Raw genomic sequence first — 12,827 nt, forward strand, 5'->3', positions numbered from 1 at the left:
TTTTGGTCACACTTTCCTTCTTTATTTGTCCCATAGTGTCCCATTCGATTTCAAGAAGCGTAGTTATATATAAACATTACTTTCTTTCTGGTTATATACTTTTGCAATCTCCTATATATATTTTTTTCCCTTTTTAACTTTGTGTGTTGTTGTATCACTGATTTTGAAAAGATAGAGAGAGAAGTCTTGAGGGGTTTTCTATTTTTCCAGAAAGAAAACTATGGGTAGAGGGAAGATTGAGATAAAGAAGATTGAGAACCTGAATAGCAGGCAAGTAACGTTCTCGAAGCGGCGTAATGGGTTGCTGAAGAAGGCTAGAGAGTTGTCCATTTTGTGTGATGCGGAAGTTGGAGTCATTGTTTTCTCTAGCACTGGCAAGGTTTATCAATGGTCCAGCACCAGGTACGTAAAATCTTGTAATCTTTTTTGTTTTTTTTTTTAATTTTTTCTCTTGGAAATTCTTGTCGTTTCTTTGGTTTTTATATGATTTTTAATGATATATAAACAGGGGTTTTAATTGTTTGGTAAATTTAAATTGTATAATCATGAGAGTAACGTTGCAGCCTAAGTCATTTGCGAGTCTGAGTTGAGTTTTGATTGATTTTCATCGAAAAACCTTTTCTTTCCTTTGAGAAACAAAGCAGCAGAGAAGAAGAAAGAAACAAAAAGCATTGGCTTTGTGGGTCGTTGTTAAGGAAAAAAAGAGAGGAAAGGAAAATAGATAAGCCCTTAAACTCAAAAACCACTAAAAAGGGCAAAAACACAGAGAGAATCTGTATATAGTAGATGGTACACTTTTTTCGCCTGTTCTTTTGCTTCAAGAAAATATGGCTGAAAGTAGGATGAGGCTAACTTGACGTAAAACTTTCATGGGCTCGAGCCCAATCATTGTTGGACAAAAAAGGTCCCAAAGTCTTAAAAAGAATGGGTTGTTTTTTTCCTTCCCCATTGACGCCTAACTGTGTCAATGCAGCATGGAGCACATTCTTTTAAGATACAGCAGAGGCACGACAGAGGATCGGTCTCGGGAACATCCTTCTGATGAACATAAGGTAGAGGTACCACTTGTTTTCCAGTGAATGTAGTCAAGACAATTTCAAGTTTCTTTTAACTTTGCAGTCCTTTTTTGCTGTGACTAATTGCATTTCTGATGCTGGTTTTTTTTTTTTTTTCATTGCTAAATAAGCAGAACTTGCAACCGATTGATGTGAACACCCTGAAAGAGGAGTACTTAAGGCTACGTGCATCATACATGTAAGTCATTTTGGTCCTGTTGTTTACCAATATATAACCAAGGGAATGCTAGTCGAAGTAAAAGAAACATTCCAAATGCAGCCCTATGGTAAAAATGAAAATGATGTCTTGTCCCCATTAGTTTATTTTCTTTGTTTAAAAAGTGGCCTTAAAAAATCATTACTAGGAAGAATACTGTCTGATGCCAGGACATCACATTTGCTTCCTCCCTATGTGCTGGAGGGAAATGAATTAGTTTTAATGTTTCATTAATGAGTTCAAATATTAGTCTTCCAGGAGGAAAACTTCTTGCTCTCTGAGTAGTCATGCAAGCAATGGTTTCAATTTCATACAATAAGTTGAAACTGAACCTAAAGCTTGAAAATTAATTTTTAATTATCAAATTAATTTCAATTCTGATTTGCAGGCGGCTTAGTGGTAAGGAGCTGGATGGTCTGACTTTCAAAGAACTGCAACAGCTTGAGCATCAACTAAATGAAGGGATATTATCAGTGAAGGAACAAAAGGTACTGAATAATATTTATATACATCTTACTACGCATTTTTCCCTTTACTTGATTGTAGTTGGAATCAGCTTTCAATTTCAAGTTACCATCTACTTATGTGCTTTATAAACGTTTGCAAATAATTTTCTTATTATCTTTCATCAGCTTGAACATGAATTGTCTGTTCAGTTAATTTTTTTTCCTATATCAGCAACCATTACAGAATGCTAAATGACTCTCTCATCTGTGTAACTTGTTAAATTTTTGATAGAGATCAGAAATGCCATATTCTATTATCTTTTTTCTTTTACAAGCAGAAATGCCAGATTTAGAATCATCTTGTCTTTGGGCAAATTTCATATAAGAAATTAAACTTAATTTCAGTTTCCTACAATTTTATTTTTGATTTTTATCAATATTGACTCCAAAGTAACATAGTGTTTTTGGTGACTCTACTGTACAAACAGAAATTTAAAGCCATATTATATAAATTAATAGTACTATATTTATCTCATACCTGGTGCTCAATCCAGAGCCAATTATGGGCTATTGCTCTTCCAATATTGAAAGAGATTGCCAAAGTTGTACTCTGTAAAGCTGTGATAAGAGCGCTTAAACCGAAGTTATACTCTTGCAGGAGCAAATTCTACAGGAGCAGCTCAAAAGATCCAGACTACAGGTAAAGTTAACTTTCTTTTAGCAGTTGGACGTTTGACACAAAAGCTATTTAAAAAGTTACTATGCCCTGCTTCATTTAGCCAGTCACCTACTAAGAGGAGAAAACTTGACTGTCGAACCAGCAAAAGCTGACAGAGTGACCAGGCAAGAAAAAAAATGCTTTTAAACGGTTTAAGCGTCTGTCTACCAAATAAAAGGTTTAAAGGAATGGTTGTTGAATAATTTTTGTTAAGTGTTTTTCCTTTGTAGGCTTTTGTCGTCATGCTACTCACTGTTCATTACTTTTGGGGTTTTAAAAAGGGTTTAGAGCACTCAATTTCAAGACATAAGCTTTACATCTTTTCCTTAATTTGTTCCACTTAAGCACATTGCATAGGCCCCCATGTTAATGACTGCAGAAAAAGCATATTAAAACTTTATCTCCATGCTCTTATGGAAGGATCCTTTCTTTAGCAATTAAATGATTGTGATTAATACTTTTTGGTTTAATATTTATTTTCAGGAGCGGCAGGCTACTCTGGAGAATGAGACTCTACGTAAACAGGTACGCCATACAATCAACTGTCAAATGGAGTACAAGAGTAAATTTATCCCGAGGTTTTCAAATTCGTAATAGTCTTATCTTCTCTAATTTTGTGTTTGCATCACCGAATTTACCAAGATTGAGGAACTGCGACAAAATACAAGCTCAAATTTACTTGAATACAACCCGCTGCAAAGAGTTCCTCCCAACAGTTCAAAGGCTGAGTATGATTGTGCATCAGAGGAGGAGGACGACCATACTGATAACAATGATCATTCAGACACTTCCTTGCAATTAGGGTAAGTTAGAGATTTGTCATTCACATTTTCTTTTAACACCTATCCGCTCTGATCTTTCTCTGCCCTGAATGCCTAGTCTTATCTCATATTTCTATCATTTATGCGTTGTTCATTTTAACAGTCACATGCAACGAGAGTAAAAGAAAATTTATTTTTTAGACTTTAGAAACTTCTTAGATTGGTGTAGGTATTCTTGTCAGATGTCTCTTTCTGTTCTGTCTTCAACTTGACAACTTAACCAAGGGTTGACAGTCCTTGATTCTAATATATCAAACTGCTAAAAGAAGTTGAATGTCAACTATATCAACTTTTCAAGCCATAAAATTTAATAAACCTCATCTTCTCAGGCTAGATAAAAAGATTGAAAAAAAATATCCATGAGAAGCCAGCTATATGTTTGTAATGGTTTGCCAAAAGAGCTAAGAAGTCAGGTAGAGCTTTAGGTAACCAATGCGAGCAAATTGTAGCAGAGTAAATTCATGCTATGTTGGGCTTACACTGAAGTTAGGAGATGAATGGACCCAGTAGAGCCTTTATTTTGAAATACAAAGGACTTGTTTATCGTTCAACTAAATACTTCTTTTGGGTTTCATAGTTTTACAACTCTTCATTTATATTTCAGAGTTTTTTTCAGTTGGACTTGCCATGTTCTGATATTCTGATTGTTTCTCAGGTTGCCATCAGATGTTGGCCGCAAGAGGAAAGTGGCAAAGATTGAACCTGTCAGCAATGAAACAACGAGTCAAGTGGCCTCAGAGTGACATGCTTGCATTCACAATTTGATATTTATCTCTTAGCAATGTGGAAACCTTCTACTTTCAGTTTCTTCAAATAGTTAAAATGTATCTCTTTAGGCAATTAGATATACATTGGTGCTCTGATATCACGGTTGCTAAGCTTTAGATCACTCAGCACATTTAATCTGCAAATTGCATAGTGACCTAGTGTACAGGCCTACATAGGAGGATGGTAGGACAATTTGCAGACTGTTTAGTGCTCTATACACTGGGGTCTGCAAACAAAATGGTGAAAAACTAGATATTTTGTAACTAGTCAAATGGTTCAGGTTTCAACTTGCTGATGCAAAAAGCAATAGACCAATGCAACCAACTCCAGGCGCAGTTTTTTCTCTGTTTTAATGATTTTGCAGTTGAAGAAGGCCATATTACTTATCCCGTCTAATGGAATTGGCTGTGTATGGTTTACCTATATCCTGTTTCGATCAATTTAGAGGAACAAAGAAACAGGGGACGAAAGGAAAAGCATCACTTTGTGTGGTTGTAGATTGTCGAACCACTTTACATATTATTTTCAGGTCTTCATCCATCAGCAGATTTGGGTAACTTTCAGATTTCATTGTCGTTGCTTATTCTGTTAGCTTCCTTTATTTGTGCTTAAGCTAGGTAATTAGATACGCTAATAGCTCACACAAGCTGTGTTCCACGTAAATCTTACACAATAAGATCCATTTATATTTTCCCCCCCACCATAGGAATGTACACTGCTCCATGGAACTTATGTCCATTGTTTCTTTCTGAAACAAAATACAAAATCCAAGTCAACTTCTTTTCTGGTTTATGATATTATCTGGTCCATATCCTGTCATCTTCTTCTTCAATTCGAACGTTTAAAAAATAGGAGTAAATGTAGATAAGTATCTCCCACGTCATTGAAATAAGGGGTTCTAATTAAAGCATGCATGTATCAAAAGCATAGGCCCCCTCGTCATCATAACACCAACTTATTTAAATAAACCTCAAAAGTTTTCTATTTGGTGCCTAAAATAATCTCCACCATAATTATTTGCAGTTGTTTAAATATTCTTGTTCTATCTTCTAGATTATACTAGGTCACACTTTAATTTATTAGATTTAGTTAGTTTGCTTATGGATTTTTTTTTTCACGAAAATGTATTATATTATATATTTACACTAAAGATTATTTAATTATTATAATTTATAGTTATAATATAATCTTATGAAAAACTAAAATTATGTATGAAAACAATCTCAATCTTAATCATAATTAAACAAAAGGCTGATGATGGTGGGAACTTCGCTGAGAGAAGATGACATATAAGAACAAACAACATCAGAGTGCTTTCAGAGGTGATCTTAACGCCCCGTGGCATAGTCTATGGGCAATCCTAGCCGTCCACACTGTTAGGCCACCCATCTGATTGGTGGTGGGTTTGAGAGCATGCTTGGTTTGGAGCCGTCCAAAGACTTTATTTTGAGTTTTTAATTATTGATGTTGATTAACTTCCATTAATTTTAGAGATTAAAATAAAAAAAAACCGCTCATAGTTTATAAAAGGTGTTTTCCAAATGGATGGGGACAAACAAAGCGGCCTCTGCCTCTTCGCCTTAACATAATTTTGCATTGACCTTTCCTCACCTTTCTTTTATTTTGTCTTGAGTACTACTACATCTGCATGCTTAAACACATCACGCGCCCCTTCCTTCTTAAGGCAAAGCAAGATTTACTTCCTTAATATAAATTAAAACCTTTGGAACTTTGATTGTTTTTATATGCTTAATAAAAAATAATTTTTATTATTTAATAATTAATATAAATAAAAAATAACAAAAATATTTTTATATGCTTGACTCAGTTTTATTTTTTTAATTTTTTCTTTTAAGTGATATCATTATTATTTATAATTATTTATTTATTTATATTTTATTTACTCATATGTTTCAAATCTTTGTAAATTTTTTTTCATAAATTTATACAAACCATTAATCATATTCTTTTTCTTTTTCTTTTTATTATATCATTTGTGGATTTTGTCTTTTACTTATCATGTTCTTCTGTTATGTAGATTTTATTTTTTATAATTTTAATTTTTAAAAATAAATAAATTATTATATAATTCTCAAATATAAGTTACAGTGTTACACTGTTGTTTAAAATTTCATCAATATATCATTTTATATTCAGAATAACCAATTCATTTTAGTATGTATGTTGCAAACTTTAAGTAATAAAGATATACATATAAATTGACAGAATGAAATAATTGTACTTTTTTTAATAAAATTTTATTTATTATATATATTTTTAATGACACTCAAAATAATTTTTTATTTAATAATTAGTTTTATTTTTCAAACTGTTTGATAAAAGTAGAATAATTATAGTTAGCATATTGCTAGTTAAGCCCACCAAATAAATTCTAAACTAATATGTTAAGCCTATAAAATTAAAAAAAAAATAAAAGTGAGTCTACTAATTCAAATCCATTAAGTTTAAATATAAATCTAACCCTATCATAATATATTATATCTTAACAGTTAAATCTAATAGTCTATCGTAACATATTACATCTCTATAATTCAATCCAATAACCCAATATGTTAATTAATAATTTAAGAGATAAATAGAAAATAAGAGGAGAGTTAGAACATATACAGTGAAGAAATGATTTATTTGAATTTGAAAAATTGTTTACTCTAATACTTTTGTGTACAAAAAGTGAAAAAAAACTCTTTTAATAGTTTCATTCTATCATATATATATATATATAGATATATATATAAATAAATGACATCATCATTACTATTAATGTGTATTTTTTTATATGTTCAATATTTTTTAAATTTTATTTAATTTTTTTATAAATGATAATTAAATTATATATAAAATTCTTTTTAACTATTTAATATTTTTTTAATTTAATCTCTTTTTTAAAAATGCTTTAGCTCCACTCTTATCCTTATACCCGTGTCCTTGATTTCTAGTGTGTTAAGGAGTGTGCCTTAGACCACTTCAAATGAGAGTGGGACAATCCTCCTGTTTAATTTGCCTCTCTTTACGTCTGCATTATGTTTCATTTCAACCACTTCTCATCCTCATTGATTGTCATCCGACGGTCAACATGAGATCTCAACATAAAAAAGAAAGAATGAATGAAAGAAATGCTACCCTGCTATCATACAAGATCAGGATCCCCTGATCGTCCGTATATGCATGCTGATCCAATATTGATATCAACCTCGAATTCTAGATGGTTAAAAATTGGTTAAGCTCAAAGTTTAGGCATAAATATGGCAATCTTGGTTTCAATTTGATCTTGAATTAAATAAATAGATAGTTGAAATGTATCTTAATTAATTAAGAGAAACTCTTTATACTCGAGTATTTAATTTATTAATTATTAAATTATCTCTTATTTAAAAAATAAATTCAAATTCTCTCTTTTTTAATTATAAAAAAAAATCAAAGGAAACTTTTTGTTTTTGGGGTAATGCAGTAGAAGTAAGGAAAATGAACATACAAATGATGGTATTAATGTGTTATGGCACATGCAACCCGAATTTGCTGTTGGGTGAGCTAGATGACGTCATGACAAAAGGAGATGGTAGGCATGTGTATTGAACGGTGGAGATGAGTGGAAATGGATGGAAACAGCAATGATGATGATTGATGATGATAGCGGCTGGAGGCTGTGGGAACATGCAAAAGTATTTGGAAAACAGTGTACATATACATACATACATACATATACATACATACATATATATATATACTATTACATACATACATACATACATACATATATATATATATATATATATAAAAGCCGTGCCTGTGTTGTGAGAAATAAAATCATCATCGCCAGTCCACAAGCCTCCATAGTCGCCCTTTACATTGGCCACCTCTAGACACTCATCATTGCTTCTGTCGGCCAATGTCCTTCCCATTTCCTCTTGCTTTCCCCCACAACCCCATAGCAGCTCAATCTCAACAAAAGCACCTCCACTTTTTCTCCTATAATCCTTCCATCAGAACATCCCACCCCCCCTTAACATTCCACCCCTTATCGTCACTTTCTTGTTACTCTACATCCAGCTGATCTTCTACCCTTTCTTTTTATTCTGTGTGTACCATGAAACACCATCAAGAACCTGCAACTCTTCAAAGAAGCACCAGCTACAACAATTTCAACTACAAAAGCACAAGAAACAAGATAAACCCATCCAACTTTCCTCGATCCACTTCACTTCCAATCCCTGAACACGAAGAAATCTCTGACAAACTCCTTATTCCTAGAACCACATCATCCCCACGTAGTTCCATACAACGTTTCCATAACGTTAATTCCAGGTTCTCCTCCCTCCTTCGTTCCCTTCTCAAGATAATAGCTTTTCCTAATATAATCCCCACCACTTGCAAATGGCTAACCCTTCCAACTCACCTCTCCATAACCCCTTCCCTCGGCCGTAAAGTGACAGGAACCCTCTTCGGCCACCGCCGCGGTCATGTCAGCTTTGCCGTCCAGGATGATCCCCGGTCCGAACCGGTTTTGCTCCTCGAACTAGCCATGTCAACGTCTAGTTTGGTCAAAGAAATGTCATCGGGTTTGGTCCGGATCGCGCTCGAGTGCGAGAAGGTCCCGGGCAGATCTGCGGCTCAACCGGGTCGAACCGGGAGGCTGTTCCATGAACCGATGTGGACTATGTATTGTAACGGGAGGAAAAGTGGGTACGCCATGACCCGCACGTGCACCGAATCGGATTGGCACGTATTGAGTACGGTGCAAAGCGTGTCGGTCGGTGCCGGGGTTATTCCGGTGGTGGAGGATGCACGGAAAGGTGGTGGAAGTGAAGGTGAGTTGTTGTATATGAGGGCTAAGTTTGAACGAGTCGTTGGGAGTCGCGACTCGGAAGCGTTTTACATGATGAACCCTGATAATAATGGAGGCCCCGAACTCAGCATTTTTCTTCTTAGAATGTAAAGATCATTGATTCGTGAAGAAATAAATGGGATACAATAATTACCTATTGTTGTGATGATATTTTTTTTTCTAATTTTATAGGTTTTTTGTTTCCAGTTGGAATTGCTTGCTTAGTGACTTGTGTAAGTTAAATCTTCATATTAATTGTTTGCTGTCTCTTTTCAAAATCTCTAAAAGAATTTCTTAAATAGGTTTCAAATAACTTAATTTCTAAAATCTCATCAACTTTTTTTGATTTTTAGAAAGTTACCCAGCGCTACGAAGCTACTTCTTCAGCGCTGCAGCATCGAGATCTCTGAAAATTTGTATGTCTGCTTTCTTTATCAATGCTGTAGCCTTGTTATCCCAGCACTGTTACAGTCTATCAACTTCAAATGTGAGTTTCATCCTGACATGTTTTGAATTGGGCAAAGTAGTAATATAAAAGTTTTAGCCATGTCTCTTAACTTTCAAATGGATAAAAAATCACATCAATTGGACTTCTGGATTGAAAGATATGCTCCAAATACCGTATCATATTCAGTCCTTAAGTAGTGTTGCAGTGCTCCGATTTTGACAAATATTTTGACCATGATCCAATTAGAACTGGGTGAATTGATAAAAATAAATGTTGTAGCCCTTATTCTTATAATTCTAGTGGTCTAAGAATCATCTCGTTTAGAGTTGTTTAGAAAGAGATATGGTCAAAATATCGAAACATATATGAATGAAGTCATCGTTATATTTGCACTGATTTTCATCAAATGAGCCTTTTTCATTAATTTTCTACAAAAGTCATAAGAAAAATTAGCAATAACTACTCTTAAAATAATTTAAAACAAAACAATATAAAATTTAACTAAAATAATTTAAATTAATTACTTAACAAGTAATCAAACTTAAACTAGAAAAACATCTAAAACGTTAAAATCTGAACCTAAAATTTCAAAGATATAATTACTTAAGCCCTTAAAATATATCAAAATAACTCTATATAATAGAGTTATCAACTTATATTATGTGTTTTACTTTATTTTTCAATAAGATGTATTTAAATACGTTATGTACTCTATTGGTCTCTTCATTTCTCTTTGTCCTTTTGGCTTGCTATCTATATATGATGGAAAAGTTTGACCTCGCATGTACAAAAAGAAAGAAGAAAGGGGTAGAATTTCCTTTGTAAATTAATTATGATTTTGATTTAAAGAGAAAAAATATATAATCTTTGACGTATCTGCTTTAGTGAATGCGTGCACGCCTTGTTTATGATATTCCATTACATAACACTGATTGCCATGCTCTTTGTTTTTTTATTTTCCTTAAATTATGAACATTTCTATGTATAATATCCATATCCCCTCATTTGTAAAGTTAAATTCATATTTTTTAATAAAAAATTAAAAGAAAAACCATATACACTTTGGTTATTTTAATAATATTAATTGGTAAGTGTAAAGGCTAAAGGGGAATTTTGTAGGACGTGCAGCGTTACAAGGTAATTAAATTTATGTAATGCAGGATTCTTGTCAGCCTATACATGACTCTACTATGAAGTCAAATTGAGTTATATTAAGTTCAAATTGGGGAGTGGAGAGTCATTATTACGAGTGTGCACCTCAATAAACAAGTGAGAGTAAACAAATATTCCACCAAATATAGTGCAGTGCTTAGTAGTACTTGGTGAAAATTTTTAGGGGTTAAAAATTTTGATGAACTCTTTAAAAAAGTTTAAATAGAATTTTATGTTTTTTATTACATTCAGTTAAGTCTCATGTGGTGTTACTATGAGGAGTGAAAACATTAAATAATCATATAATTATATCATATGATTATGTCATTATATTACATAAGTATATCATATTATTATTTACTATGTATGATATGTCAACATGTCATATCAATCCACGATAAATGACATTTTGATTAATGACAATGAATCAATTATTAATCATAAAAATCAATTTTATCCAAAATAACCAATTTAATTGCATAACATTCTGGTTCTCCTCATCATGCATGGTGTTTTTATTTAGACAACTCTAATTAAAACTTCCAATATTGGATTGATTTTCAATTTTATTTTCTCTCACAAATGATGATAACATTTACTAAAATCAGCAAGTTATTCAACCCAATAAGGAAGCAATAACATCATATGGTTGGGACGATACATGAATAGATTATTTTATGTTGCTTCAGCTTCACCAAACTCACCCACTCTAGCTGCAAATAGTGTGGTCATAGGCCAGCCGACAACTGGCCCAACACTACTAATCAATTAACCCACCATAAAAACATCCTCCAATGGAATATTACTGGTGTGGCCTTATCTCACAATCATGTATCCTCCATATCAGGAAAATTGTCTCCTATGCATCTACCAACCTGTTTGATATATATGTATGTATATGCCTGCTTTTGCTACATGGATACGTCACTATTTACTTTAAGTAAATAATAAACAAAAGAATCATACAAATGGAGCATTAATTAGTTATTTAGTTTATGCACAAATGCTGCTGCCTTCTTAACATTTTTCAACCAAATTCAATTACTTTCAAATTAACGAGCAATGAAAAAAGAATATCAAATTGATGACGTGCATGCATATTGACAATCCACTCATGAGTATGGAAGCTACCAAAGGATTGTAATCTACAGGACATGAAAGCATTCCAATTAGGTGGTCAAAGGAATGATTGAATTTCTTATGCAATTAAGAATGCATAATATCATGACATTCAGATAGAGAATAATGGTGTAACTCTGAGTTATGGATGTGCATTGCATTACTTATTTGTATATTAATTAGTTATAGTACAACAATCCAAACTGATATCAATACTTCATCTGTTGCCCTTTGGAATGATTGATTTTGGGTGGGATACACTTTCCTATAGTTGCTTGCCATAGTATATGCTTGAGTCAAACAATAATAATTCACAAAATTCTGGATCAATTGCACAATCTTGCTACTAAAATATTCTAGCTCTCACTTTTATATATGCCAAAAAGAATTAATCACAAAGAGTTGGTGGGTTTTAGTAGTTATGCCAAATAAACGACAAGTCATGCATATCAAGGTCTCATGAGAAAACGCTTGATCTTGTAATATCCAAGCCAGCAACATATATTTGTGCAGCATAGCAAACAACCTACTATAACATATTGTTGAATATATGTCCTTTTAACATTCAAGGTTTTTAAATGTTTTATAGATATGAAACTTGAGAGAAGATAGCTAGGCAAGAAACCTGCCGTTTGGAGAGAGGAATAGATTATTTTATCTAAGAGGACCAAAACCCCATCGCCTTATGTTTATTAATTACAAAGTTCTGATATATGTCCTTTTCTATGAAGGCATAAAGACTTATGGCAAGCAATATTTTGTGCGACTTCATTACCTTTTCTTCAGGCAATACATAACTACCATTGTGTATATATTATTCATGGAATTTTTAAACTTCACAAGCAAGATTAGAATATCATCATATATCTTTGGGCAAAACATCCTCACATTTCCAAATTTTAATTGAAATTTCAAATGGATCCGTTAGTTTTTGATGGACACTCTACCCCAACAATTCAAACACCGTTAACAAAGATTCTGAAAAGACTAAAATACCTTTTTTAATTAATTTAAAAAATTATTATTATTTTTTTAAAAAATAGGAAGCACCAACCGATGCTCCTTAGCTCCCAAAAAAGGAAAGCGCTGATCTATTTTTTTAAAATTAATAAAAATTATATAATAGCAATTTTTAAAAGTAATAAAGGGTAAAATTATTATTTTAATATTACCATATCATCAAACTAATGAAAATCCTAATGGTTGGCTAATGGTTGGACCTATGTGTCCAGCAAAAGAT

General features: G+C 32.7%; 2 protein-coding genes across 2 annotated transcripts; both read left to right on the top strand.

Moving 5' to 3' along the window:
- The first annotated feature begins 212 nt into the window (after window positions 1-212).
- AGL18 (AGAMOUS-like 18) lies at window positions 213-4,725 on the top strand. The gene is made up of 8 exons (XM_021426854.2): window positions 213-402; window positions 974-1,052; window positions 1,190-1,254; window positions 1,661-1,760; window positions 2,377-2,418; window positions 2,920-2,961; window positions 3,079-3,239; window positions 3,913-4,725. Exons 1-8 carry the CDS (start codon window positions 221-223, stop codon window positions 3,998-4,000), a joined length of 759 nt encoding a protein of 252 aa, XP_021282529.1. The 5' UTR covers window positions 213-220; the 3' UTR covers window positions 4,001-4,725.
- Window positions 4,726-7,851: 3,126 nt separating this feature from the next.
- Window positions 7,852-9,037, top strand: MIZ1 (MIZU-KUSSEI-like protein (Protein of unknown function, DUF617)). The gene has a single exon (XM_021426978.1). The coding sequence runs from the start codon at window positions 8,131-8,133 to the stop codon at window positions 8,977-8,979; it is 849 nt and encodes a 282-aa protein (XP_021282653.1). The 5' UTR covers window positions 7,852-8,130; the 3' UTR covers window positions 8,980-9,037.
- The last annotated feature ends 3,790 nt before the right edge of the window (window positions 9,038-12,827 follow it).

Source organism: Theobroma umbraticum, unplaced genomic scaffold (genome assembly GCF_002168275.2).
Source record: "Theobroma umbraticum cultivar Fairchild unplaced genomic scaffold, ASM216827v3 scaffold_147.0, whole genome shotgun sequence".
Lineage (NCBI taxonomy): Eukaryota > Viridiplantae > Streptophyta > Magnoliopsida > Malvales > Malvaceae > Theobroma > Theobroma umbraticum.